The sequence below is a fragment of the Scyliorhinus torazame genome, chromosome 14, assembly GCF_047496885.1.
Source record: "Scyliorhinus torazame isolate Kashiwa2021f chromosome 14, sScyTor2.1, whole genome shotgun sequence".
In the NCBI taxonomy this organism is placed as follows: Eukaryota; Metazoa; Chordata; class Chondrichthyes; order Carcharhiniformes; family Scyliorhinidae; genus Scyliorhinus; species Scyliorhinus torazame.
Window position 1 is genome coordinate 182,886,639 of NC_092720.1, and position 20,066 is coordinate 182,906,704.

General features: G+C 60.0%; 1 protein-coding gene across 1 annotated transcript in view; it reads left to right on the forward strand.

The window, feature by feature from the left end:
• Window positions 1-2,411: 2,411 nt before the first annotated feature.
• LOC140390256 (class I histocompatibility antigen, F10 alpha chain-like) overlaps window positions 2,412-20,066 on the forward strand; it is a 48,584-nt gene continuing 30,929 nt past the window's right edge. Inside the window, exons 1-3 of the mRNA XM_072475261.1 lie at window positions 2,412-2,587; window positions 4,680-4,940; window positions 5,125-5,394. Of these exons, the coding sequence (XP_072331362.1) occupies window positions 2,527-2,587; window positions 4,680-4,940; window positions 5,125-5,394 (592 nt within the window). The 5' untranslated portion in view covers window positions 2,412-2,526. The remainder of the gene's footprint in view (window positions 2,588-4,679; window positions 4,941-5,124; window positions 5,395-20,066) is intronic.

Here is a 20,066-nt window from a genome sequence, read left to right on the forward strand (position 1 = left end):
AGATATGGTGGAGGGGGGGAGATATGGTGGAGGGGGGGAGATATGGTGGAGGGGGGGAGATATGGTGGAGGGGGGGGAGATATGGTGGAGGGGGGGAGATATGGTGGAGGGGGGGAGATATGGTGGAGGGGGGGAGATATGGGGGAGGGGGGGAGATATGGGGGAGGGGGGAGATATGGGGGAGGGGGGAGATATGGGGGAGGGGGGAGATATGGGGGAGGGGGGAGATATGGGGGAGGGGGGAGATATGGGGGAGGGGGGAGATATGGGGGAGGGGGGAGATATGGGGGAGGGGGGAGATATGGGGGAGGGGGGAGATATGGGGGAGGGGGGAGATATGGGGGAGGGGGGAGATATGGGGGAGGGGGGAGATATGGGGGAGGGGGGAGATATGGGGGAGGGGGGAGATATGGGGGAGGGGGGAGATATGGGGGAGGGGGGAGATATGGGGGAGGGGGGAGATATGGGGGAGGGGGGAGATATGGGGGAGGGGGGAGATATGGGGGAGGGGGAGATATGGGGGGGAGATATGGGGAGGGGGGGAGATATGGGGGGGAGATATGGGGGTGGGGGGGAGATATGGGGGAGGGGGGGATATGGGGGAGATATGGGGGAGGGGGGAGATATGGGGGAGGGGGGAGATATGGGGGAGGGGGGATATGGGGGAGGGGGGATATGGGGGAGGGGGGATATGAGGGAGAGGGGATATGAGGGAGAGGGGATATGAGGGAGAGGGGATATGGGGGATATGGGGGAGGGGGGATATGGGGGAGGGGGGGATATGGGGGAGGGGGGATATGGGGGAGGGGGGATATGGGGGAGGCTCACCCTGCCTGCTCTGACGAGGGCGTTCACCTTCTTGTCGCACTGGGTGCCTGTCCGTGGTGTCAGGGCCGCAGCGGTGACGGCCTCTGCCACCTCCCTCCACAGACGCCGGCTGTGGTGTGGGGCAACTCTGCGGCCGTGCCCAGGATACAGGGCCTCCCTCTGCTCCACTGCGTCCAGGAGCGCCTCCACATCACGTGACTGGAACCTCGGGGCTGAGCGGCCGCCAGCCATCCAGTCGGGTGTTCCGGTCGGGTGTACCGGTCGGGTGGGGGGGAGCAGCGCGTCCTTATGAGCCGTCACGCCGTGCGGCGTGTATGACGCTGCACGGCGTGAACCACGTGTGCAAGCGCGGACCCAGTCACGTCGCTGCTAGCCCATTTCGGGCCGGAGACTTTGCAACCATTTTCCCGGCGTGACGCAAGTCAGCTTTGCGCCGTTTTTTGCGCCGATCGGCGGACTTTGCGCCGATAATGGAGAATTTCATCCATGATTTCCCCAACACTTTGAATAGTTCCGTTGGAAGACATAAGTCACTCATCCAATAATATTTCAGCAAATCTCCTCTGCACCCTCTCCTCGGTCTTGGCATCCTTCCTGAAACACTCTGACCAGAATTGGACACAATGCTCCATTTGGGGTCTAAGCAATATTTTATAAATGTTCAGCATTACCTCCTTGCGTTTGTTCTCTGTATCTTTATTATGAAGTCAAGTGTTCCATTTGTGCTTCTTTAACAGTCTTATCAAACTCCCCTGCCACCTTCAGAGATTAGTGTATACACTCTCTCAGGTCTCTCAGACTCTGCACTCCATTTACAACTGTACCATGCAGTTCATATAACCTCTTCCCATTCTTCCTTTCAAATGCATCACTTTATATAAAATTGCACTTTATCTGCCGTGTGTCTGCACATTTCACCGTCTGTCTAATGGAACATTGATCTTTACCTTGAGGGGGCTGGGATACAAAATTATGAAAGTGAATCTGTAGTTTTGCAGAGTCCAGGTCAGACCCCATCTGGAGTAGCTGTTCAGTTCTGGTCACCGCCCCTCAGGAAGGGGAGATTGGACTTGGATGCAGTGCTGATCACCAGAATGATCCCACAGCTGAAAGGGAGTTTGTATAAACCTGGCTTTTATTCCCAGAGTTTAGACTGTTGAGGGGTGATCGGATTGATCTGTTTATAATGTTAAAATGATTCAGCAGTGGTAGATTCCACATCCATTCTCCTCAAAAAATTATGGATGTCCAGACAGTTGGAATTATTAAATCTCAGATTGATAGATTTATATCGGGTAACATTATTTAGAATATGGAGGAAAGTCAGGAACTGGAGTTCAGATCAGCAGTGATCTGAATGAACGGTTAGCACAGTTCCCCTCCTGTTCCTTAAGTCCTTCCTTCCCTCTGTATCAAACTCCTTTCAGCTCATTCTGCCCGGCAACTGATGATGTGACAAGTTATTTTTACCTGATTGGGTGGTTCACAATATTGCAGAAATGTTTGTTTCTGAACCTGTTTTGTGTCTATTCTGCCGGAAACTGATGACTCACAAACTCTCTTTATTCTGATCGGTTCAATTATATTTTGGGACCAATCGGATTGTGACTCACTGTGAACAAGACCAGATGGAAATCACGAGCTGCAAATTTCCCTTTTCTTGTCGAAGGATTTCCCTTCAATGTTTCCTCCAGCCTGATGGAAGCAACAATGAGTGGACTGATAGTGCTGCTCCTTCTGTGTGGAGAGGTGGCAGCAGGTGAGTGATGGGGTGTGAGAGGGGCAGAGCCAGACTGGGTAGTGGGGCATTAACCCTGGGTCAGTGAGTGATGGGGTGTGAGGGGGGCAGAGCCAGGCTGGGTACTGGGGCATTAACCCTGGGTCAGTGAGTGATGGGGTGTGAGAGGGACAGAGCCAGGCTGGGTATTGGGGCATTAACCCTGGGTCAGTGAGTGATGGGGTGTGAGAGGGGCAGAGCCAGGCTGGGTACTGGGGCATTAACCCTGGGTCAGTGAGTGATGGGGCGTGAGAGGGGCAGAGCCAGGCTGGGTACTGGGGCATTAACCCTGGGTCAGTGAGTGATGGGGTGTGAGAGGGGCAGAGCCAGGCTGGGTACTGGGGCATTGGAGCATAGAACATTACAGCGCAGTACAGGCCCTTCGGTCCTCGATGTTGCGCCGATCTATGAAACCACTCTAAAGCCCAACTCACTATTCCCTTATCGTCCATATGTCTATCCAATGACCATTTGAACGCCCTTAGTGTTGGCGAGTCCACTACTGTTGCAGGCAGGGCATTCCACGCCCTTACTACTCTCTGAGTAAAGAATCTATCTACCTCTGACATCTGTCTTATATCTATCTCCCCTCAATTTAAAGCATTAACCCTGGGTCAGTGAGTGATGGGGTGTGAGAGGGGCAGAGCCAGGCTGGGTACTGGGGCATTAACCCTGGGTCAGTGAGTGATGGGGTGTGAGAGGGGCAGAGCCAGGCTGGGTATTGGGGCATTAACCCTGGGTCAGTGAGTGATGGGGTGTGAGAGGGGCAGAGCCAGGCTGGGTATTGGGGCATTAACCCTGGGTCAATGAGTGATGGGGTGTGAGAGGGGCAGAGCCAGGCTGGGTACTGGGGCATTAACCCTGGGTCAGTGAGTGATGGAGCGTGAGAGGGGCAGAGCCAGGCTGGGTATTGGGGCATTAACCCTGGGTCAGTGAGTGATGGGGTGTGAGAGGTGCAGAGCCAGGCTGGGTATTGGGGCATTAACCCTGGGTCAGTGAGTGATGGGGTGTTAGAGGGGCAGAGCCAGGCTGGGTATTGGGGCATTAACCCTGGGTCAGTGAGTGATGGGGTGTGAGAGGGGCAGAGCCAGGCTGGGTATTGGGGCATTAACCCTGGGTCAGTGAGTGATGGGGTGTGGGAGGGGCAGAGCCAGGCTGGGTATTGGGGCATTAACCCTGGGTCAGTGAGTGATGGGGTGTGAGAGGGGCAGAGCCAGGCTGGGTACTGGGGCATTAACCCTGGGTCAGTGAGTGATGGGGTGTGAGAGGGGCAGAGCCAGTCGACTGGGGCATTAACCCTGGGTCAGTGAGTGATGGGGTGTGAGAGGGGCAGAGCCAGGCTGGATATTGGGGTTGTGGAGGGAGGGAAACTGTGGGTTGTGAGGGAACTGAGAACAGGGGCATGGGGCTGGACAGTGAAGAGGGAAACGGAGAGAGGAGACGGAGGAATACAGGGGGAATATTCAGACCGATTTGTCACGCAATTAAATCCTGCTGGATTTGTAACTAAACTCCAATTTCCCCCCGTGTGCTCTATATTCCTTCCAAAACAAGAATCCATCTCAATTATGAAAGTTCCAGTTGATTCCAAACATTACAGCATTTTGAGGAAGAGAGTTTCAGATTTCTACTACTGTTTTGGTGAGTAGGTTCCTGGTTAAAGACACCAGACAAGACGAAGAGAGAGTGAAAGAGAGAGCAGAGAAATCGCAAAGACCCGGGTAGAGACTCCAACGGAGGATAAGGGAAAGAGAGGAAGCGAGAGAGAGCGGGAGAAGACATCAGACCCAGCCGGAGACTCCAGAATTTCTACAATTCCCACGCTGACGTTCTGAGGAACATTGCAAATGTCGGTGTTGGTGTTTTGGGGTTCAGACCCTGATGTATCTCTGTGTGGGTGTTGGTGTTTTGGGGTTCAGACCCTGATGTCTCTCTCTGTGTGGGTGTTGGTGTTTTGGGGTTCAGACCCTGATGTGTCTCTGTGTGGGTGTTGCTGTTTTGGGGTTCACACCCTGATGTCTCTCTGTGTGGGTGTTTTGGGGTTCACACTCTGATGTCTCTGTGTGTTTTTCAGGCTCTCACTCTCTCCGGTATTTCTTCACTGGGATAACTCCAATCCCTGGATTCCCGGAGTTTATGATTGTCGGATATGTGGATGATGTCCAGTTTGTTATGTACGACAGCAATCGGAAGGAGATGATTCCCCGGGAGCAGTGGATGGTGGACAGTGAGGGGCCTGAGTTCTGGGAACGGAAGAAGCTTCTCGCACGGGACCGGGAGCAGAATTTCAAATATCATGTTCCGATCCTCATGTCCAGGACCAACCAGTCAGGAGGTGAGTCCTCAATCTCCCAACACTCGGGGGTCCAATGTGGAGAAGCCCTGAGTGGATCGAGATCTAGGAAACAGGCTGATTGGCTGTGGATGGGGCAGTAAATCCCATTGGCTGGGTTTGTATTGTGAATGGGGCCTCCTGGTATGAAAGACTCTGATTGGTGGATTGTGTTTCTGATCAACAGGGATCCATGTTTACCAGATGATGACTGGCTGTGACCTGAGGGATGACGGGACAACGGCTGGATTTAACCAGAGGGGGTGGGATGGACAAGATTTCATTAACTTCGACAAGAGTAACGTGTGGGTAACCCCGGTCAACTGGGGAGAGAGCATCAAAAACAGGTGGAACCGGGACACGGTCGGCAATCAGGCATGGAAACAGTACCTGGAGGTGGAGTGTATCGAGTGGCTGAGGAAATACCTGGAGTATGGACAGAGGGAACTTCGAGTCGGTGAGTGATGGGGGGACTGAGAGTCGGTGAGTGAGGGAGGGACTGAGAGTCGGTGAGTGAGGGGGGGACTGAGAGTCGGTGAGTGAGGGGGGGGGACAGAGAGTCGGTGAGTGAGGGGGGGGGACAGAGAGTCGGTGAGTGAGGGGGGGGACTGAGTGACGGTGAGTGAGGGAGTGACTGAGAGTCGGTGAGTGAGGGGTGGGACTGAGAGTCGGTGAGTGAGGGGGGGACAGAGTCGGTGAGTGAGGGGGGGAGAGAGTCGGTGAGTGAGGGAGGGACTGAGAGTCGGTGAGTGAGGGGGGGGGACAGAGAGTCGGTGAGTGAGGGGGGGGGACAGAGAGTCGGTGAATGAGGGGGGACTGAGTGACGGTGAGTGAGGGAGTGACTGAGAGTCGGTGAGTGAGGGTAACTGAGGGACGGGGGACAGAGATTGGGTGAGTGAGGGGGGACTGAGTGTCGGGGAGGGAGGGACTGAGAGTCGGTGAGTGACGAGGGCACTGAGTGTCGGTGAGTGAGGGGGGGACTGAGAGTCGGTGAGTGAGGGTGGGAGACTGAGAGTCGGTGATTGAGAGGGGAGACAGAGTCGGTGAATGAGGGGGGACTGAGTGACGGTGAGTGAGGGGAGGGACTGAGTATCGGTGAGTGAGGGTAACTGAGGGACGGGGGACAGAGAGTCGGTGAGTGAGGGGGGGACTGAGTGTCGGTGAGTGAGGGGGGACTGAGAGTCGGTGAGGGGGGGGGACTGAGAGTCGGTGATTGAGAGGGGACTGAGAGTCGGTGAGTGAGGGGGGACTGAGAGTCGGTGAGTGAGGGGGGACTGAGAGTCGGTGAGTGAGGGGGGGGGGACTGAGAGTCGGTGAGTGAGGGGGGACTGAGAGTCGGTGAGTGAGGGGGGACTGAGAGTCGGTGAGTGAGGGGGGACTGAGAGTCGGTGAGTGAGGGGGGACTGAGAGTCGGTGAGAGAGGGGGGACTGAGAGTCGGTGAGTGAGGGGGGACTGAGAGTTGGTGAGTGAGGGGGGACTGAGAGTCGGTGAGTGAGGGGGGACTGAGAGTCGGTGAGTGAGGGGGGACTGAGAGTCGGTGAGTGAGGGGGGACTGAGAGTCGGTGAGTGAGGGGGGACTGAGAGTCGGTGAGTGAGGGGGGACTGAGAGTCGGTGAGTGAGGGGGGGACTGAGAGTCGGTGAGTGAGGGGGGACTGAGAGTCGGTGAGTGAGGGGGGGACTGAGAGTCGGTGAGTGAGGGGGGACTGAGAGTCGGTGAGTGAGGGGGGACTGAGAGTCGGTGAGTGAGGGGGGACTGAGAGTCGGTGAGTGAGGGGGGACTGAGAGTCGGTGAGTGAGGGGGGACTGAGAGTCGGTGAGTGAGGGGGGACTGAGAGTCGGTGAGTGAGGGGGGACTGAGAGTCGGTGAGTGAGGGGGGACTGAGAGTCGGTGAGTGAGGGGGACTGGGTCGGTGAGTGAGGGGGGACTGAGAGTCTGAGAGTGAGGGGGGACTGAGAGTCAGTGAGTGGGGGGGAACTGAGAGTCGGTGAGTGAGGGGGGACTGAGTGTCGGTGAGTGAGGGGGGGGACTGAGTGTCGTTGAGTGAGGGGGGGGACTGAGTGTCGGTGAGTGAGGGGGGGGACTGAGTGTCGGTGAGTGATGGGGGGGGACTGAGAGTCGGTGAGTGAGGGGGGACTGAGAGTCGGTGAGTGAGGGGGGACTGAGAGTCGGTCAGTGAGGGGGGACTGAGAGTCGGTGAGTGAGGGAGGGGACTGAGAGTCGGTCAGTGAGGGGAGGGGCGACTGAGTCGGTGAGTGAGGGTTGGACTGAGTGTCGTTGAGTGAGGGGGGGACTGAGTCGGTGAGTGACGGGTGGACTGAGAGTCGGTGAGTGACGGGTGGACTGAGAGTCGGTGAGTGAGGGGGAGACTGAGAGTCTGTGAGGGAGGGGACTGAGAGTCGGTGAGTGAGGGGGGACTGAGAGTCGGTGAGTGAGGGGGGGACTGAGAGTCGGTGAGTGAGGGGGGGACTGAGAGTCGGTGAGTGAGGGGGGGACTGAGAGTCGGTGAGTGAGGGGGGGACTGAGAGTCGGTGAGTGAGGGGGGGACTGAGAGTCGGTGAGTGAGGGGGGGACTGAGAGTCGGTGAGTGAGGGGGGGACTGAGAGTCGGTGAGTGAGGGGGGGGACTGAGTCGGTGAGTGAGGGGGGGGACTGAGTCGGTGAGTGAGGGAGGGGACTGAGAGTCAGTGAGTGAGGGCGGGGACTGAGAGTCGGTGAGTGAGGGGTGGGGGGGGACTGAGTCGGTGAGTGAGGGAGCGACTGAGAGTCGGTGAGTGAGGGGGGGGACTGAGAGTCGGTCAGTTAGGGAGCGACTGAGAGTCGGTGAGTGAGGGGGGACTGAGAGTCGGTGAGTGAGGGGGGGGGGACAGAGTCGGTGAGTGAGGGGGGGGACAGAGTCGGTGAGTGAGCGAGCGACTGAGAGTCGGTGAGTGAGTGGGGGACTGAGAGACGGTGAGTGAGGTGGGGGGGACTGAGAGACTGTGTGAGGAGGGGACAGAGTCGGTGAGTGAAGGAGTGGACTGAGAGACGGTGAAGGGGGGGACTGAGAGTCCGGGAGTGAGGGGGGGGACTGAGTCGGTGACTGAGGGGGGGACTGAAAGTCGGTGAGTGAGGGGGGGGGGGACTGAGAGTCGGTGAGTGAGGGGTGGGACTGAGAGTCGGTGAGTGAGGGGGGGACAGAGTCGGTGAGCGAGGTGGGGGACAGAGAGTCGGTGAGTGAGGGGGGACTGAGTGACGGTGATTGAGGGAGGGACTGAGAGTCGGTGAGTGAGGGAGGGACTGAGAGTCGGTGGGTGAGGGAGGGACTGAGTGACGGTGATTGAGGGGGGACTGAGAGTCGGTGAGTGAGGGAGGGACTGAGAGTCGGTGAGTGAGGGGGGACTGAGAGTCGGTGAGTGAGGGAGGGACTGAGAGTCGGTGAGTGAAGGGGGACTGAGAGTCGGTGAGTGAGGGGGGGGACTGAGTGACGGTGAGTGAGGGGGGGGACTGAGAGTCGGTGAGTGAGGGGGGGACTGAGAGTCGGTAAGTGAGGGGGGGACAGAGAGTCGGTGAGTGAGGGGGGGGACAGAGAGTCGGTGAGTGAGGGGGGGGACAGAGAGTCGGTGAGTGAGGGGGGGGACTGAGAGTCGGTGAGTGAGGGAGGGACTGAGAGTCGGTGAGTGAAGGGAGGACTGAGAGTCGGTGAGTGATGGAGGGACTGAGAGTCGGTGAGTGAAGGGAGGACTGAGAGTCGGTGAGTGAGGGGGGGACAGAGTCGGTGAGTGAGGGAGGGACAGAGAGTCGGTGAGTGAGGGGGGGACTGAGAGTCGGTGAGTGAGGGGGGGGACTGAGAGTCGGTGAGTGAGGGGGGGGGAAACAGAGAGTCGGTGAGTGAGGGAGGGACTGAGTCGGTGAGTGAGGGAGGGACTGAGTCGGTGAGTGAGGGAGGGACTGAGAGTCGGTGAGTGAGGGGGGGGACTGAGAGTCGGTGAGTGAGGGAGGGACTGAGAGTCGGTGAGTGAGGGAGGGACTGAGAGTCGGTGAGTGAGAGGGGGGGACAGAGAGTCGGTGAGTGAAGCGGGACTGAGTCGGTGAGTGAGGGGGGGACAGAGTCGGTGAGTGAGGGAGGGACTGAGAGTCGGTGAGTGAAGGGGGACTGAGAGTCGGTGAGTGAGGGGGGACTGAGAGTCGGTGAGTGAGGGAGGGACTGAGAGCCGGTGAGTGAGGGAGGGACTGAGAGCCGGTGACTGAGGGGGGACTGAGAGTCGGTGAGTGAGGGAGGGACTGAGAGTCGGTGAGTGAAGGGGGACTGAGAGTCAGTGAGTGAGGGCGGGGACTGAGAGTCGGTGAGTGAGGGGAGGGGGGACTGAGAGTCGGTGAGTGAGTGGAGGGGGGACAGAGTAGGTGAGTGAGGGGTGGGGGGGGACTGAGTCGGTGAGTGAGGGAGCGACTGAGAGTCGGTGAGTGAGGGGGGGGACTGAGAGTCGGTGAGTGAGGGGGGGGGACAGAGTCGGTGAGTGAGGGAGCGACTGAGAGTCGGTGAGTGAGGGGGGACTGAGAGTCGGTGAGTGAGGAGGGTGGACAGAGTCGGTGAGTGAGGAGGGTGGACAGAGTCGGTGAGTGAGGGGGGACTGAGAGTCGGTGAGTGAGTGGGGGACTGAGAGACGGTGAGTGAGGTGGGGGGGACTGAGAGTCGGTGAGTGAGGGGGGACTGAGAGTCGGTGAGTGAGTGGGGGACTGAGAGACGGTGAGTGAGGGGGGACTGAGAGTCGGTGAGTGAGGGAGCGACTGAGAGTCGGTGAGTGAGGGGGGGGACTGAGAGTCGGTGAGTGAGGAGGGTGGACAGAGTCGGTGAGTGAGGGGGGACTGAGAGTCGGTGAGTGAGGTAGTGGACTGAGAGTCGGTGAGTGAGGGAGTGGACTGAGAGTCGGTGAAGGGGGGGACTGAGAGTCCGGGAGTGAGGGGGGGGATTGAGTCGGTGACTGAGGGGGGGACTGAAAGTCGGTGAGTGAGGGGGGGGGACAGACAGTCGGTGAATGAGGGGTGGGACTGAGAGTCGGTGAGTGAGGGGGGACTGAGAGACGGTGAGTGAGGGGGGGACTGAGAGTCGGGAGTGAGGGAGGGACTGAGAGTCGGTGAGGGAGGGACTGAGTGACGGTGAGTGAGGGGGGGGACTGAGAGTCGGTGAGTGAGGGGGGGGACAGAGTCGGTGAGTGAGGGTGGACTGAGAGTCGGTGAGTGAGGGGTGTCTGAGAGTCGGTGAGTGAGGGGGGACTGAGAGTCGGTGAGTGAGGGAGGGACTGAGAGTCGGTGAGTGAGGGGGGACTGAGAGTCGGTGAGTGAGGGAGGGACTGAGAGTCGGTGAGTGAGGGGGGACTGAGAGTCGGTGAGTGAGGGAGGGACGGAGAGTCGGTGAGTGAGGGGGGACTGAGAGTCGGTGAGTGAGGGGGGACTGAGAGTCGGTGAGTGAGGGGGGACTGAGAGTCGGTGAGTGAGGGGGGACTGAGAGTCGGTGAGTGAGGGGGGACTGAGAGTCGGTGAGTGAGGGGGGACTGAGAGTCGGTGAGTGAGGGGGGACTGAGAGTCGGTGAGTGAGGGGGGACTGAGAGTCGGTGAGTGAGGGGAGGGGGGACTGAGATTCGGTGAGTGAGGGGGGGACTGAGAGTCGGTGACTGAGGGAGGGGACTGAGTTGGTGAGTGAGGGAAGGGACTGAGAGTCGGTGAGTGAGGGGAGGGGGGGGACTGCGAGTCGGTGAGTGAGGGGGGGACTGAGAGTCGGTGACACAGGGGGGGGACTGCGAGTCGGTGAGTGAGGGGGGGACTGAGAGTCGGTGAGTGAGGGGAGGGGGGCCTGAGAGTCGGTGAGTGACGAGGGCACTGAGTGTCGGTGAGTGAGGTGGGGGACAGAGAGTCGGTGAGTGAGGGGGGACTGAGAGTCGGGGAGGGAGGGGGGACTGAGAGTCGGTGAGTGAGGGGGGGGGGACTGAGAGTCGGTGAGTGAGGGGGGGGGACTGAGTGTCGGTGAGTGAGGGGGGGGACTGAGAGTCGGTGAGTGAGGGGGGACTGAGAGTCGGTGAGTGAGGGGGGACTGAGAGTCGGTGAGTGAGGGGGGACTGAGAGTCGGTGAGTGAGGGGGGGACTGAGAGTCGGTGAGTGAGGGGGGACTGAGAGTCGGTGAGTGAGGGGGGACTGAGAGTCGGTGAGTGAGGGGGGACTGAGAGTCGGTGAGTGAGGGGGGGACTGAGAGTCGGTGAGTGAGGGGGGACTGAGAGTCGGTGAGTGAGGGGGGACTGAGAGTCGGTGAGTGAGGGGGGGACTGAGAGTCGGTGAGTGAGGGGGGACTGAGAGTCGGTGAGTGAGGGGGGGACAGAGTCGGTGAGTGGGGGGGGGGACAGAGTCGGTGAGTGAAGGGGGGGACAGAGAGTCGGTGAGTGAGGGGGGGACAGAGAGTCGGTGAGTGAGGGGGGGACAGAGTCGGTGAGTGAGGGGGGGGACAGAGTCGGTGAGTGAGGGGGGACAGAGATTCGGTGAGTGAGGGGCGACTGAGTGTCGGTGAGTGAGGGGGGGGGACAGAGAGTCGGTGAGTGAGGGGGGGGACAGAGAGTCGGTGAGTGAGGGGGGGGACAGAGAGTCGGTGAGTGAGGGGGGGGACAGAGAGTCGGTGAGTGAGGGGGGGGACAGAGAGTCGGTGAGTGAGGGGGGGACAGAGTCGGTGAGTGAGGGGGGGACAGAGTCGGTGAGTGAGGGGGGGACAGAGATTCGGTGAGTGAGGGGGACTGAGTGTCGGGGAGGGAGGGACTGAGAGTCGGTGAGTGACAAGGGCACTGAGTGTCGGTGAGTGAGGGAGGGACTGAGAGTCGGTGAGTGAGGGGTGACTGAGAGTCGGTGAGTGAGGGGGGACTGAGAGTCGGGAAGGGAGGGGAGACTGAGAGTCGGTGAGTGAGGGGGGACTGAGAGTCGGTGAGTGAGGGGGGGACAGAGTCGGTGAGTTGGGGGGGGACAGAGAGTCGGTGAGTGAAGGGGGACTGAGAGTCGGTGAGTGAGGGGGGGGACAGAGAGTCGGTGAGTGAGGGGGGGACAGAGTCGGTGAGTGAGGGGGGACAGAGATTCGGTGAGTGAGGGGGGACTGAGTGTCGGTGAGTGAGGGGGGGGGGGGACAGAGAGTCGGTGAGTGAGGGGGGGGACAGAGAGTCGGTGAGTGAGGGGGGGGACAGAGTGTCGGTGAGTGAGGGGGGGGACAGAGAGTCGGTGAGTGAGGGGCGGACAGAGTCGGTGAGTGAGGGGGGACAGAGATTCGGTGAGTGAGGGGGGACGGAGTGTCGGGGAGGGAGGGACTGAGAGTCGGTGAGTGACAAGGGCACTGAGTGTCGGTGAGTGAGGGAGGGACTGAGAGTCGGTGAGTGAGGGGTGACTGAGAGTCGGTGAGTGAGGGGGGACTGAGAGTCGGGAAGGGAGGGGAGACTGAGAGTCGGTGAGTGAGGGGGGGGGACTGAGAGTCGGTGAGTGAGGGGGGGGGGACTGAGAGTCGGTGAGTGAGGGCGGGGGACTGAGAGTCGGTGAGTGAGGGCGGGGGACTGAGAGTCGGTGAGTGAGGGGGGACTGAGAGTCGGTGATTGAGGGGGGACTGAGAGTCGGTGATTGAGGGGGGACTGAGAGTCGGTGATTGAGGGGGGACTGAGAGTCGGTGATTGAGGGGGGACTGAGAGTCGGTGATTGAGGGGGGACTGAGAGTCGGTGATTGAGGGGGGACTGAGAGTCGGTGATTGAGGGGGGACTGAGAGTCGGTGATTGAGGGGGGACTGAGAGTCGGTGATTGAGGGGGGACTGAGAGTCGGTGATTGAGGGGGGACTGAGAGTCGGTGATTGAGGGGGGACTGAGAGTCGGTGATTGAGGGGGGACTGAGAGTCGGTGATTGAGGGGGGACTGAGAGTCGGTGATTGAGGGGGGACTGAGAGTCGGTGATTGAGGGGGGACTGAGAGTCGGTGATTGAGGGGGGACTGAGAGTCGGTGATTGAGGGGGGACTGAGAGTCGGTGATTGAGGGGGGACTGAGAGTCGGTGATTGAGGGGGGACTGAGAGTCGGTGATTGAGGGGGGACTGAGAGTCGGTGAGTGAGGGGGGACTGAGAGTCGGTGATTGAGGGGGGACTGAGAGTCGGTGATTGAGGGGGGACTGAGAGTCGGTGATTGAGGGGGGACTGAGAGTCGGTGATTGAGGGTGGACTGAGAGTCGGTGAGTGAGGGGGGGACTGAGTCGGTGAGTGAGTGGGGGGACTGAGTCGGTGAGTGAGTGGGGGGACTGAGAGTCGATGAGTGAGGGGGGACTGAGTGTCGGTGAGTGAGGGGGACTGAGAGTCGGTGAGTGAGGGGGGACTGAGAGTCGGTGAGTGAGGGGGGACTGAGAGTCGGTGAGTGAGGGGGGACTGAGAGTCGGTGAGTGAGGGGGGGGACTGAGAGTCGGTGAGTGAGGGGGGGGACTGAGAGTCGGTGAGTGAGGGGGAACTGAGAGTCGGTGAGTGAGTGGGGGGACTGAGAGACGGTGAGTGAGGGGGAACTGAGAGTCGGTGAGTGAGGGGGGGGACGACTAGGAGTCGGTGATTGAGGGAGGGGACTGAGAGTCGGTCAGTGAGGGGAGGGGGGGACTGAGTGTCGTTGAGTGAGGGGGGGGACTGAGAGTCGGTGATTGAGGGGGGACTGAGAGTCGGTGATTGAGGGAGGACTGAGAGTCGGTGATTGAAGGAGGACTGAGTCGGTGATTGAGGGGGGACTGAGGGGGGACTGAGAGTCGGTGATTGAGGGGGGACTGAGAGTCGGTGATTGAGGGGGGACTGAGAGTCGGTGATTGAGGGGGGACTGAGAGTCGGTGATTGAGGGGGGACTGAGAGTCTGTGATTGAGGGGGGACTGAGAGTCGGTGATTGAGGGGGGACTGAGAGTCGGTGATTGAGGGGGGACTGAGAGTCGGTGATTGAGGGGGGGGACTGAGAGTCGGTGATTGAGGGGGGACTGAGAGTCGGTGATTGAGGGGGGACTGAGAGTCGGTGATTGAGGGGGGACTGAGAGTCGATGAGTGAGGGAGGGGACTGAGTCGGTGAGTGAGCGGAGGGACTGAGTCGGTGAGTGAGGGGGGGGGGACTGAGAGTCGGTGAGTGAGGGGGGGACTGAGTGTCGGTGAGTGAAGGGGACTGAGTGTCGGTGAGTGAGGGGGGACAAAGTCGGTGAGTGAGGGGGGTCTGATAGTCGGTGAGTGAGGGGGAAACTGAGAGTCGGTGAGTGAGGGGGAAACTGAGAGTCGGTGAGTGAGGGGGGACTGAGAGTCGGTGAGTGAGGGGGGACTGAGAGTCAACAAAGAACAAAGAAATGTACAGCACAGGAACAGGCCCTTCAAGCCCGTGCCGACCATACTGCCCGACTAAACTACAATCTTCTACACTTCCTGGGTCCGTATCCTTCTATTCCCATCCTATTCATATATTTGTCAAGATGCCCCTTAAATGTCCCTATCGTCCCTGCCTCCACTACCTCCTCCGGTAGTGAGTTCCAGGCACCCACTACCCTCTGCGTAAAAAACTTGCCTCGTACATCTACTCTAAACTTTGCCCCTCTCACCTTAAACCTATGCCCCCTAGTAATTGACCCCTCTACCCTGGGGAAAAGCCTCTGACTATCCACTCTGTCTATGCCCCTCATAATTTTGTATACCTCTATCAGGTCGCCCCTCAACCTCCTTCGTTCCAGTGAGAACAAACCGGGTTTATTCAATCGCTCCTCATAGCTTCTGCCATCCATACCAGGCAACATTCTGGTAAATCTCTTCTGCACCCTCTCTAAAGCCTCCACATCCTTCTGGTAGTGTGGCGACCAGAATTGAACACTATACTCCAAGTGTGGCCTAACTAAGGTTCTAGTCGGTGAGTGAGTGGGGGGACTGAGAGTCGGTGAGTGAGTGGGGGGACTGAGAGTCGGTGAGTGAGTGGGGGGACTGAGAGTCGGTGAGTGAGTGGGGGGACTGAGAGTCGGTGAGTGAGGGGGGACTGAGAGTCGGTGAGTGAGGGGGGACTGAGAGTCGGTGAGTGAGGGGGGACTGAGAGTCGGTGAGTGAGGGGGGGGACTGAGAGTCGGTGACTGAGGGAGGGGACTGAGTCGGTGAGTGAGGGGAGGGGGGGACTGCGAGTCGGTGAGTGGGGGGGGGGACTGCGAGTCGGTGAGTGAGGGGTGACTGCGAGTCGGTGAGAGAGGGGGACGACGACTGAGAGTCGGTGATTGAGGGAGGGGACTGAGAGTCGGTCAGTGAGGGGAGGGGGGGGACTGAGTCGGTGAGTGAGGGTGGGACTGAGTGTCGTTGAGTGAGGGGGGGGACTGAGAGTCGGTGAGTCAGGGGGGGACTGAGAGTCGGTGATTGAGGGGGGGACTGAGAGTCGGTGAGTGAGGGGGGGGACTGAGTCGGTGAGTGAGGGGCGACTGAGAGTCTGTGAGTGAGGGAGCGACTGAGAGTCGGTGAGACAGGGGGGGGGACTGAGAGTCGGTGATTGAGGGAGGACTGAGAGTCCGTGATTGAGGGAGGACTGTGAGTCCGTGATTGAGGGGGGACTGAGAGTCCGTGATTGAGGGGGGACTGAGAGTCGGTGATTGAGGGGGGACTGAGAGTCGGTGATTGAGGGGGGACTGAGAGTCGGTGATTGAGCGGGGACTGAGAGTCGGTGATTGAGGGGGGACTGAGAGTCGGTGATTGAGGGGGGACTGAGAGTCGGTGATTGAGGGGGGGACTGAGAGTCGGTGATTGAGGGGTGACTGAGAGTCGGTGATTGAGGGGGGACTGAGAGTCGGTGATTGAGGGGGGACTGAGAGTCGGTGATTGAGGGGGGACTGAGAGTCGGTGATTGAGGGGGGGGGACTGAGTCGGTGAGTGAGTGGGGGGACTGAGTCAGAGAGCGAGGGAGGGACTGAGTCATTGAGTGAGGGGGGGGACTGAGTCGGTGAGTGAGCGGAGGGACTGAGTCGGTGAGTGAGGGGGGGGGACTGAGAGTCGGTGAGTGAGGGGGGACTGAGAGTCGGTGAGTGAGGGAAGGGACTGAGAGTCGGTGAGTGAGGGGAGGGGGGACTGAGAGTCGGTGAGTGAGGGGGGGGACTGTGAGTCGGTGAGTGTGGGGGGGAGGCTGAGAGTCGGTGAGTGAGGGGGGGGGGACTGAGAGTCGGTGAGTGAGGGGGGGGGACTGAGAGTCGGTGAGTGAGGGAAGGGACTGAGAGTCGGTGAGTGAGGGGAGGGGGGACAGAGAGTCGGTGAGTGAGGGGGGGGACTGAGAGTCGGTGAGTGAGGGGAGGGGGGACTGAGAGTCGGTGAGTGAGGGGAGGGACTGTGAGTCGGTGAGTGTGGGGGGGGAGGCTGAGAGTCGGTGAGTGAGGGAGGGACTGAGAGTCTGTGAGTGGGGAGGGACTGAGAGTCGGTGAGTGAGGAGGGACTGAGAGTCGGTGAGTGAGGGAAGGACTGAGTCGGTGAGTGAGGGGGGGACTGAGAGTCGGTTATTGAGGGGGGACTGAGAGTCGGTTATTGAGGGGGGACTGAGAGTCGGTGATTGAGGGGGGACGACTGAGAGTCGGTGAGTGAGGGGGGACGACTGAGAGTCGGTGAGTGAGGGGGAGGGACTGAGAGTCGGTGAGTGAGGGAAGGGACTGAGAGTCGGTGAGTGAGGGGAGGGGGGACAGAGAGTCGGTGAGTGAGGGGGGGGACTGTGAGTCGGTGAGTGTGGGGGGGAGGCTGAGAGTCGGTGAGTGAGGGGGGGGGGACTGAGAGTCGGTGAGTGAGGGGGGGGGACTGAGAGTCGGTGAGTGAGGGAAGGGACTGAGAGTCGGTGAGTGAGGGGAGGGGGGACAGAGAGTCGGTGAGTGAGGGGGGGGACTGAGAGTCGGTGAGTGAGGGGAGGGGGGACTGAGTCGGTGAGTGAGGGGGGGGACTGTGAGTCGGTGAGTGTGGGGGGGAGGCTGAGAGTCGGTGAGTGAGGGAGGGACTGAGAGTCTGTGAGTGAGGGAGGGACTGAGAGTCGGTGAGTGAGGGAGGGACTGAGAGTCGGTGAGTGAGGGAAGGACTGAGTCGGTGAGTGAGGGGGGGACTGAGAGTCGGTGATTGAGGGGGGACTGAGAGTCGGTTATTGAGGGGGGACTGAGAGTCGGTTATTGAGGGGGGACTGAGAGTCGGTGATTGAGGGGGGACGACTGAGAGTCGGTGATTGAGGGGGGACTGAGAGTCGGTGATTGAGGGGGGACTGAGAGTCGGTGATTGAGGGGGGACTGAGAGTCGGTGATTGAGGGGGGACTGAGAGTCGGTGATTGAGGGGGGACTGAGAGTCGGTGATTGAGGGGGGACTGAGAGTCGGTGATTGAGGGGGGACTGAGAGTCGGTGATTGAGGGGGGGACTGAGAGTCGGTGTTTGAGGGGGGACTGAGAGTCGGTGTTTGAGGGGGACTGAGAGTCGGTGAGTGAGGGGGGACTGAGAGTCGGTGTTTGAGGGGGGACTGAGAGTCGGTGATTGAGGGGGGACTGAGAGTCGATGATGAGGGGGGGGACTGAGTCAGAGAGCGAGGGAGGGACTGAGAGTCGGTGAGTGAGGGGGGGGACTGAGTCAGAGAGCGAGGGAGGGACTGAGAGTCGGTGAGTGAGGGGGGGGACTGAGTCGGTGAGTGAGTGGGGGGACTGAGTCGGTGAGTGAGGGAGGGGACTGAGTCGGTGAGTGAGGGAGGGACTGAGTCAGAGAGCGAGGGAGGGACTGAGTCAGAGAGCGAGGGGGGGACTGAGTCGGTGAGTGAGCGGAGGGACTGAGTCGGTGAGTGAGGGGGGGGGGACTGACAGTCGGTGAGTAAGGGGGGGGGGGACTGAGAGTCGGTGAGTGAGGGGGGGGGGACTGCGAGTCGGTGAGTGAGGGCGGGGACTGAGAGTCGGTGAGTGAGGGGAGGGGGGACTGAGAGTCGGTGAGTGAGGGGGGACTGAGTGTCGGTGAGTGAAGGGGACTGAGTGTCGGTGAGTGAGGGGGGACTGTGTCGGTGAGTGAGGGGGGACTGTGTCGGTGAGTGAGGGGGGTCTGAGAGTCGGTGAGTGAGGGGGAAACTGAGAGTCGGTGAGGGAGGGGGAAACTGAGAGTCGGTGAGTGAGAGGGGACTGAGAGTCGGTGAGTGAGGGGGGACTGAGTGTCAACAAAGAACAAAGAAATGTACAGCACAGGAACAGGCCCTTCGGCCCTCCAAGCCCGTGCCGACCATACTGCCCGACTAAACTACAATCTTCTACACTTCCTGGGTCCGTATCCTTCTATTCCCATCCTATTCATATATTTGTCAAGATGCCCCTTAAATGTCCCTATCGTCCCTGCCTCCACTACCTCCTCCGGTAGTGAGTTCCAGGCACCCACTACCCTCTGCGTAAAAAACTTGCCTCGTACATCTACTCTAAACTTTGCCCCTCTCACCTTAAACCTATGCCCCCTAGTAATTGACCCCTCTACCCTGGGGAAAAGCCTCTGACTATCCACTCTGTCTATGCCCCTCATAATTTTGTATACCTCTATCAGGTCGCCCCTCAACCTCCTTCGTTCCAGTGAGAACAAACCGAGTTTATTCAATCGCTCCTCATAGCTTCTGCCCTCCATACCAGGCAACATTCTGGTAAATCTCTTCTGCACCCTCTCTAAAGCCTCCACATCCTTCTGGTAGTGTGGCGACCAGAATTGAACACTATACTCCAAGTGTGGCCTAACTAAGGTTCTAGTCGGTGAGTGAGTGGGGGGACTGAGAGTCGGTGAGTGAGGGGGGACTGAGAGTCGGTGAGTGAGGGGGGACTGAGAGTCGGTGAGTGAGGGGGGACTGAGAGTCGGTGAGTGAGGGGGGACTGAGAGTCGGTGAGTGAGGGGGGACTGAGAGTCGGTGAGTGAGGGGGGACTGAGAGTCGGTGAGTGAGGGGGGACTGAGAGTCGGTGAGTGAGGGGGGACTGAGAGTCGGTGAGTGAGGGGGGACTGAGAGTCGGTGAGTGAGGGGGGACTGAGAGTCGGTGAGTGAGGGGGGGGTCTGAGTGTCGGTGACTGAGGGAGGGGACTGAGTCGGTGAGTGAGGGGAGGGGGGGACTGCGAGTCGGTGAGTGGGGGGGGGACTGCGAGTCGGTGAGTGAGGGGTGACTGCGAGTCGGTGAGAGAGGGGGACGACGACTGAGTGTCGGTGACTGAGGGAGGGGACTGAGTCGGTGAGTGAGGGGAGGGGGGGACTGAGTCGGTGAGTGAGGGTGGGACTGAGTGTCGTTGAGTGAGGGGGGGGGCTGAGAGTCGGTGAGTCAGGGGGGGACTGAGAGTCGGTGATTGAGGGGGGACTGAGAGTCGGTGATTGAGGGGGGGACTGAGAGTCGGTGAGTGAGGGGGGGGACTGAGTCGGTGAGTGAGGGGCGACTGAGAGTCTGTGAGTGAGGGAGCGACTGAGAGTCGGTGAGACAGGGGGGGGGACTGAGTCGGTGAGTGAGGGGGGAGGATAGAGAGTCGGTGAGTGAGGGAGGGGACTGAGAGTCGGTGATTGAGGGGGGACTGAGAGTCGGTGAGTGAGGGGGGACTGAGAGTCGGTGAGTGAGGGGGGGCTGAGAGTCGGTGAGTGAGGGGGGGGGGACTGCGAGTCGGTGAGTGAGGGGGGGACTGCGAGTCGGTGAGTGAGGGGGGGACTGCGAGTCGGTGAGTGAGGGGGGACAGAGAGTTGGTGAGTGAGGGGGGACAGAGAGTTGGTGAGTGAGGGGGGACTGAGAGTCGGTGAGTGAGGGGAGGGACTGAGTCGGTGGGTGAGTGAGGGGGGTGGACTGAGAGTCGGTGAGTGAGGGGGGGGGACTGAGAGTCAGTGAGTGAGGGGGGGGACTGAGAGTCGGTGAGTGAGGGAGGGGACTGAGAGTCGGTGAGTGAGGGAGGGACTGAGAGTCGGTGAGTGGGGAGGGACTGAGAGTCGGTGATTGAGGGGGGAATGAGAGTCGGCGATTGAGGGGGGGAATGAGAGTCGGCGATTGAGGGGGGACTGAGAGTCGACGATTGAGGGGGGACTGAGAGTCGGTTATTGAGGGGGGACTGAGAGTCGGTGATTGAGGGGGGACTGAGAGTCGGTGATTGAGGGGGGACTGAGAGTCGGTGATTGAGGGGG